Consider the following 8,176-nt stretch of genomic DNA (forward strand, 5'->3'; position numbering starts at 1 on the left):
ATTGAAATGATATTTCAATGTGAAGATAAAATGAATACATTCAATTAATACAATTGTGCATAAGATATAAGACCTTCTTTATCAATACAACGGATGTGATAAGGCTTAAATATTTTAATAAAAAGAAATACTTGAAACGGATGCGAAGAGCAAAGAATAATTTAATCACTGTCTGCATGATTTCCGATTATTTATATAAATAGTTAAATATGTTTCTCAATCGCGTAATACACGACACGGTTTACTCACGGCAGGTCTTCCTGCTTATTTCGTTAATTATTTAAATTATTTCCTGTCCAGAGATGTATGCGTTTCAAATTATTATAGTAGTCATTATTCTTTTGAATTAAGTATGATAACAAGTATTAATTTATAACTAAAATTAGTTTTTACTCTGCAATACTTCAAAAGTGATTCAAACAAAAACGTTCTTATACTAAAATGGATCTTATATTAAAATATCTTTCATACCAGATTAACAATGAACGACATGTATCAGACTACACAACATTAGCACTAAGCAGATATAAAATTAATTTTAAGATATAAGTGGTCAAACGGCTTACCTACATACAAAGATACATCCTGTGCAAATAACATTCCTGATTTTGAAAAATCGTGAAACAAAACAAAAAGCTCTACCTTAAGAGTTTTAATTATTAACGGTACCTCACTTGCAGCACTGGCTATATCGTTAAAGAAATAATAGGTACTTGAAAGTTAACCGAGTCGATATCAATTAGGGCTAATAATTCGGATTGTAGAGCCGATAATTGTGACCATATTAGTACGGTCCTATGACCTTTACTGTAAATTAATCCTACAGAAACCTGTTGATCTTGTCCGGTACTTTCGATATGCATATTACTATAAAAAAAACTGATTGTTGTTCTGTACCGTTATAGCTACTCGTACTTCGCTACTTTGCAAGCCTTCGAATTCTTCAGTCCATTCATGTGTTAATTTACTTAATCAGTAGTATTGGAAACGTGTTTTTTCTTTGTATTAATATGACTTGTAAATGAAGCTATTTATTTTTAGAAGGATTTTTTATGGAGCGATTTGGTGAAAGCCTTCGGCCTGTAGTACTGTAAATGCTAATTAAGATATGTTTTAATCTTAACTATGAAGATTTATTTAGGCAATTTTGTCTTTAATTGTAAAGCGGTATTTCTGTCTTGAGCACAAACATAATATACTGACATGACACACTGATCTCAAGTCCTATTTAGTACTAGAAAATTGTAGAGTAATAGCTCATCTTTCGATCATAATTGTACGTTATGACGCAAGAAACTGCAGACGGGGGTCATTTTCCCCGCGAGATGTAAACAGGATAAACTAGTCTTGAAGATGGGCCACATGATGTAAATAAAGGAATATCATTCTGTCTACTATCATCCCTTGAAGTAATATTATTAGTTGTGAAAGAGAGACGCTCTACGTCGTGTATATCGCTATCTAGCTTCCACAACTACAATAACATTATTTAAGATGTGTTGGTAAGCCTCCTGGTGTCATTAGATATTGAAAAAAAACATTAATAAGCGTATAAAACTCGATTATATTTGTATTAAAGCAAATTATAGAAAATTAACACGTTTTACTTCTTTCAAACATGCTTTCTAGAGCCACGGGTTTTATTAAGATATAGCTTCGGCTTTAACTTGAAATAGTTTCTACAATGATAGAATAGTAATAAAGATAAAGACAGAACAATAAAAATCAAATTAATTAATTTTAAGTTTTAATAGCTTTGTAGAGTCCGCGACTTGTATAGGTGATCTGTGAATCAAATCACGCATCATTAAATAAAGAATAACTTATGCAATGGTGAAATGGACACTGTATGTCTATTTATAAAAGAGGTTCATATTTAAAAAGTTTGAAGGCACGTCCAGCACCGGTATGTTTAGACTTTTTCTTGCTCACTCAGTAACCTCGCTAGTATTGTCACAGAGAATAGGTACGATCGCAGATGAAAATATTGAACAGTAGGCGTCACCTATTATGGGAGCCATTCTGATTGATACTAGCTGCTAACAATGCGTCAATTGTCGCCTTCAATCAAGATTGTTTAGTTTTTGTAACAATTATTCTCTGATATTATACGCGTCGATTAAGAACACTTTCTATTGCTCGGTTTCATTGAATCATCCGTGTTAACATGCTTAAGTTTAATTCTTTGCTTTTTAGACGTTGTTTGAAATTAGCTGAGATTAAAAACTATTTTGTAGAAATCTTACTTTATTATTCAGCGATTTTGGAGAACACTTAAAATACTAAAATTATTCATAAAGTTAACTAAAAAAAATCAGTTATATTTATTTTGTAGAGCTCCTACAATATTAAACATCTATCAACCTTGTGAAGAGCAATGATTTTAAATGGAATGCATTTAAAATCATTGCTCTTCACAAGGTTACAAATCAAACACATTTCAATTCTGAATACGCGAACAAAAAACGTTCATCGAATCAAAAAATCTGCAAGTATTACGTAACGCAAAATTTTCAGGCATTCAATATCCTATAATACACGTATCGAGTCACGTTCCAAAGCGCTTTAGTATCGAAAAAGACTAGCGTAACTAAATCCCAAATTGCGGCGGTTCGGCGGGTCCATAGTACCTATTTTCACCGGGCGTTTCCCACGGTTGCGCTCACGCAAGCGCGTTCCAATTAGACTGTACCGAACTAATTCTTGAGCGCGCCACTGGGTAGGTGGGCGCAGAAGACCTGTTTTTTATGTTGTGATTATTATTAAAATGAGCTGTAGATAATTAGGTATTAACGTTGAACTTGGTGTTATATATTTTTAACGAACTCCCCTTGTTCAATTCAGATTCACTACAGCATTTTTAATAATGATGTTTTTATGGCATAATTCTAGCAGAGACAGCCATCTCTTACACAGCGTAGTATTAAAAAAAGCTACCTCAATCTTCTCAATTGTACAATTTAGAAATATTTTTACACAATTCTGTATGAAACTTTTGCGCACAATAAATACTTGTATTTATTTACATGCATCAAAAAGATACCGAAATAATTCCCCCGACGCTCACTGAATGCAATTTGCATACAAAATTGCGATATTCACCGCATATTTGCGTAGGAGGAGGCTTATCATTGAGTTAGCCTTCTGAAGCACGTTGTCGTACACCGTGCCACCCGTAATCGCTCCTAAAGGTCTTGATACACGAACAACTTTTTTGGATGCGCTCAACTTGGTCACTAAGATAATTAAAGTACTGTTTGTTTGTGAAGAGCGGTTGCTATGGTGATGGTTTTATTATGATTTTGTGTACTGTTTTCAATTCGTGTTGTTTTTTTTGCAAGTTTAACTCAATCACCGTCAAGAAACTTTTGCATTTTATACTCGCTTATGTGAGTGAAGAAATATCAATTTTTTTATTGAATTAATTTCTTACTCGTGCAAGTAAACTCACAGTTTTTACTTCCAGATTTTTATAAACCATTATTGATCTATTTGAATTATTTTTCACTGTCAATTTATTAAATACTAGCTGTTGTTCGCGACTTCGTTCCCGTGGGTAGAAGAAGATATAAGTTATGATTTATACCCGTCCTGTTTTTTTTCACATTTTCCATTGTATCTTCGCTCCTATTAGTCGCAGCGTGATGGTTTATAGCCTAAAGCCTTCCTCGATTAATGGTCTATTCAACACAAAAATAATTTTTCAATTTGGACCAGTAGTTCCTGAGATTAGCGCGTTCAAACAAACAAACAAACAAACAAACAAACTCTTCAGCTTTATATATTAGTATTAGTATAGAAGTATAGATTAGTCCCAGGCAGATTATATAGCACAGACATTTCTTTTGAACGCGGTATTGAGTCTTTGCTACGTACTACGAAGCTGTGAACATTGTGAGCTGTCTTAGAAGTTGTAAACAAAATAAATCTCTGTTTTTTCTTTTCTTATTTTGTAATTGCTAGAAATAATAGAGTGAGTATGTATAAGTGACTTCTATGCTAAAATGTGACCGGTCAGCGTTCATAATACCGTGTTCGGTAGCGTCATCGATCTTATGATACCCGGTTGAAAGACAACTCTGTATAACTTAATAAATAATATTAATAATATGATAAAGTGTGTGTTAAGGTACAAATTATTATTATTGAAAAATCAGAGCCCTTTATTGTAGCTCTACATTCCCGCGACTCTACATTTTCGAACTGTATCTATTTATCTACTATCTTAGATTTCACTTGATCTTTGACTTTATATTCATCGAATAGACTCAATCTGAACTTTACAGCCGTAGTTAAGCAATAAAATCGAGCGATCGTCGGACAGCGTGTGAACAACCACTTGTAACACAAATAAATTTACATGAATATTTCGTTAAACAAGCACTCCGTTTCATTATAACTATCCTCAGATTTACATCTTTAATGCAATTTAAACCTTACTTATTAAAGCTAAAGATATAATTTTGCTTGATTTTGTAATGCAAATTGTGGTCGTAAGGTGCTTTTGTTTCAATGCAATATCTAATTATGATGAGAATTAAAACTCATTACAAGGAAATGTGGAATAGTACAGCCTTTGTAATTTGTACGTGCATTGTTAATGATCACATTGTTAAAGTGTATGAGTAATTTTGATAAAGTCAATAAATATATAGTTGGTATATAAATAGAATTATGGATAGAATATATTTGTTTTAGGGTTAGTATAAGTGTGAGTGTTAGTTGATAGATGGAACAAAACAAAAGTTGATGCAAACATTGTTTATTATCTTTTTGTCATCTCAATAATCCTACAGTAAACATCCTCTAGGAATCTACTAAACTAGCAGCTCTATAACTCTATCAAAGTCGTATCACAGAATACTTAGGTGCTAACTACACTACGTGGTACTTTAACGTACAATTAAATGCTTTAACCGACGCGGAAGACGTTGAAGTTAGGAATATAAAAATAACAGATTATTACTGAACAAAAAAACCTTAATTTATTAAATTAATAAAAAGTAAAACTTCAACAAGCAAAGCGAGAACAACCCATATCGTTAACACACATCAGTTCTAGGAACGTTAATATAAACAAACAACAACATAAATGATATCACACGTCGTCACAGGGTCCCGAGTCCCGAGCAGTCCCGGGCAGGCAGGAGTGAGGGCCTGGCAGCAGAGAGCGTCACCAGGGCCGCCACATCGACTGGGCGGAGTCGGGCTCGGAGGCGGGGCTGTGCGGCGGTGAGGGCGGCGCGTACGCACGCTTTGCGAGCGCCGCTTCCGAGTCCAGCGGCTCCGCGAGCCTCTTGACTCCTCGCTCCGGCAGCGAGGTCCTCTGCAGCGCCTGCTGCGGGTGCGGTGCCGGAGCAATGGGCTGCAAGGGCGTCGGCCTCGCCACACCATTCGGCGCTATCGGCTGAGGCTGCACCACTTGAGGATTCTCCAACCTCCGTATGCAGTTGCTGAGGTGCTGCAATAAGCGCGCTCCGGCCTGAGGGTCCACTGGGCCTTGTCGCTGCATAGCATTAGCAGCTAACGTAGCATTTGCAATAAACTGAGACACTTCTGTAGCACACTGTGTAAATCCAGCACGAAAACGTTCCGCATAAGACATTTCAGGTTTCAGCACCAACTGGCCTCTCCTCTTGAGGCTGTGCAGATGTCGCACTGTGAGTTCCAGGATGTCAGCTTTTTCCAACTTGGACACATTTTCTCCTTCAGCTTGTAGAGCGGTAACCATCAGGTCTTTGAGTTCGTCTAGGCAGCGATTGATGCGCGCTCTCCTTTTTCTTTCTAGCATTGGTTTCATAACTTTTCTGTATTGGTAGGTCCGGGAGACAGGTTCCTCGTCAGGTTGCGCGTGCGCGGGCGGGTGGAAGGCGCCGTGCGACGGCGACATAGTTCGGGCGGGTAGGATCATTGGTGCGCGCGCGACGGTTTGTGAGCGAATGGCGCGCGCGCCGCCCGCCGCGCTGCTTTTATGCGCCCTACACAGATTGTGGCAAAACGCCCGTGATAAAAGTAGGGGTGCCACTACTGTGATTTTTGGTTTATTTAGAATTTATATATAATAGATTTTAGACTTGAAGCTTATGAGTTAATTATAGATATTAAATAATAAAATTAAATTGTTGATGCTAAATTTTACAAGAAAACAATATTGCACATTTATTGCTGTTCAATGTATCAAAAATAAGATCACAAAAATACCACATTTTTAAATAATCGTTTTTACTAAAAAAAAATTAAGCTAGTCTTTTGAAGAATTATTAAGCATTTACTTAATTCGTAATACGAAATTTACGATTTTAACCTTAAATTAAATTAGATAACATTGAAATTACTGTTTAGATTGGAATTGATTGTTGTACTTGATTTCCTTTCGTATTTGAAATAAATTCTTTATTTTTGTTATTATTATTACTTAAAATCAAATCAAAGCCGGTAAGATCAAACAGCTGTACATCCAATACTTAGGGGATCAGCTGATAGCAGCTGGCTAGCCCAGGTTCCCACGCGCACCCTCCTTACGTCACCCTGCGCACACGCACGGCAAGACGCTCCCCTTAAACGTCACAGAGGCCATTATCTAGACGCTGACTCGTGGCGATGAATTAAATCAATGTCACCTTTTAAGGTATTATTTTTACTTTAACATTCTTTACATTGAAGACTTATTGCTAGTTTTACTTATTGTGTTTACTGCGTCTTGTGTATTTGGTTGGATCCAGTAACTGAGAATGGATAATGATTGTACAATATTCAAAAGAAAGATCTTTTTTATAAAATATGTATTTTATTAGGAATATTTTATTTTCTGTTTTGTGACAGCCCTGCGTCGGCGGCGCGGGCGCAGTTCTACGGCGACATGAGGCGCGTTATCGCCTCCGTCGGTCATACAGACAGAGTGACGAATAGAAATTATTACTGTCGCACCGACTTTTTACTGCTTACGTGTGTTATTAATTATTATTTGTACCTCGTGGCCTACTTCGGGAAATATTGCCGTGACTACCTGCACACCACGACTCTACAATGTCTATTTGTACAAACTAGTAAGTCATATTTAAAAAAAAATTCAAATATTCATAATATTTACTTACATCTACAATATTTCTACTGTCATATACGAAGAAAATAATATCTCTACCGTAACATTAATGTGATTTATCATGATTAATACTTTCTGACAAGCATACAACTTTTAAAAGATGTTTCGGCAGTTTGTAAATTAATAACGCCATCATTCACTGTAATCCTAAACGCGACATAAAATAATCATTAATCATAAACAACATCCTTGAGTAACAAACATCATCCTAATTAGTCAGTCAAAACAATAACATTGACTATCACCTTGCAGAGGTGTGAGTTTGTTCCCAGCACCGCGCACCGCTAGTCGACTCGACACCGACCCATTGTGCGGTCGAAGCCGCCGTGACGCTACTTACTCCAATTCTGTCTTAGGCCGCTAGACGACAGAAGGTCGTAAGTGCCGCCGCCGCCTTCGGGCAAGGCGAAGCGTGCCGCGTGCGCCCGCCGCTCGGTAGTTACGGCCTGTCGCCGCCGAGCCGCGTCGCCATCCACAACGGATAACGACGTAAGCGACGCTCCCGTAACGCAGCCAATGAGACGTTCTTCTTCGGAGCGCGACGTCGTGGGAAAGCCCGTGCCGCGCGCGTTCCCACACACTCGGCCGGCACAAGCCAACCGATAAATTATCATAATTCCATTGTGAGTGAGACGGTACTAAGAAATTTTATACTTCATCAATCGCCGCGTTGAATACATTAGCGCGTGGGCACCGCTTTGTTGATACGGTGACGCAAGGACTAAGGATACGAGCGACCCACCCGCGGGTCCTCCTCTTATTTTTTGTATCACGTATCTATTTTATGACAACGGCTATAAATTCCGTGGAGACGACGTAATATGGTGTTGATATTGTATCTACTTAAAGCTAGAGCGTCACCCCAATGTTGAGATTTTAGTGTGAATTCCACCCACGTCGTTGAGCCTAGATACATTATGTATTAACAAGCTGTGTCGGCAAATATGTGTTGTTCATGTAACATTTACAGAACACATATCGACTAATTCTAGAAATAAAAATCTGTTTTATACATTTGTTAATACCTGTTAGGTTGGCTGTCATAAAAATAAATTCGCTTGATATGATTTTAAA

General features: G+C 37.2%; 1 protein-coding gene across 1 annotated transcript; it reads right to left on the minus strand.

The window, feature by feature from the left end:
• Nucleotides 1–4,746: 4,746 nt before the first annotated feature.
• LOC113504217 (enhancer of split mbeta protein-like) lies at nt 4,747–6,049 on the minus strand. The gene has a single exon (XM_026886393.1). It carries the CDS (start codon nt 5,909–5,911, stop codon nt 5,174–5,176), a length of 738 nt encoding a protein of 245 aa, XP_026742194.1. The 5' UTR covers nt 5,912–6,049; the 3' UTR covers nt 4,747–5,173.
• Nucleotides 6,050–8,176: the final 2,127 nt, after the last annotated feature.

Source organism: Trichoplusia ni, chromosome 21, assembly GCF_003590095.1.
Source record: "Trichoplusia ni isolate ovarian cell line Hi5 chromosome 21, tn1, whole genome shotgun sequence".
NCBI lineage: Eukaryota > Metazoa > Arthropoda > Insecta > Lepidoptera > Noctuidae > Trichoplusia > Trichoplusia ni.

Bases quoted from the DNA above. Each gene is read 5' to 3' on its own strand.
- LOC113504217 (XM_026886393.1), bottom strand. From the start codon at position 5,911: ATGATCCTACCCGCCCGAACTATGTCGCCGTCGCACGGCGCCTTCCAC.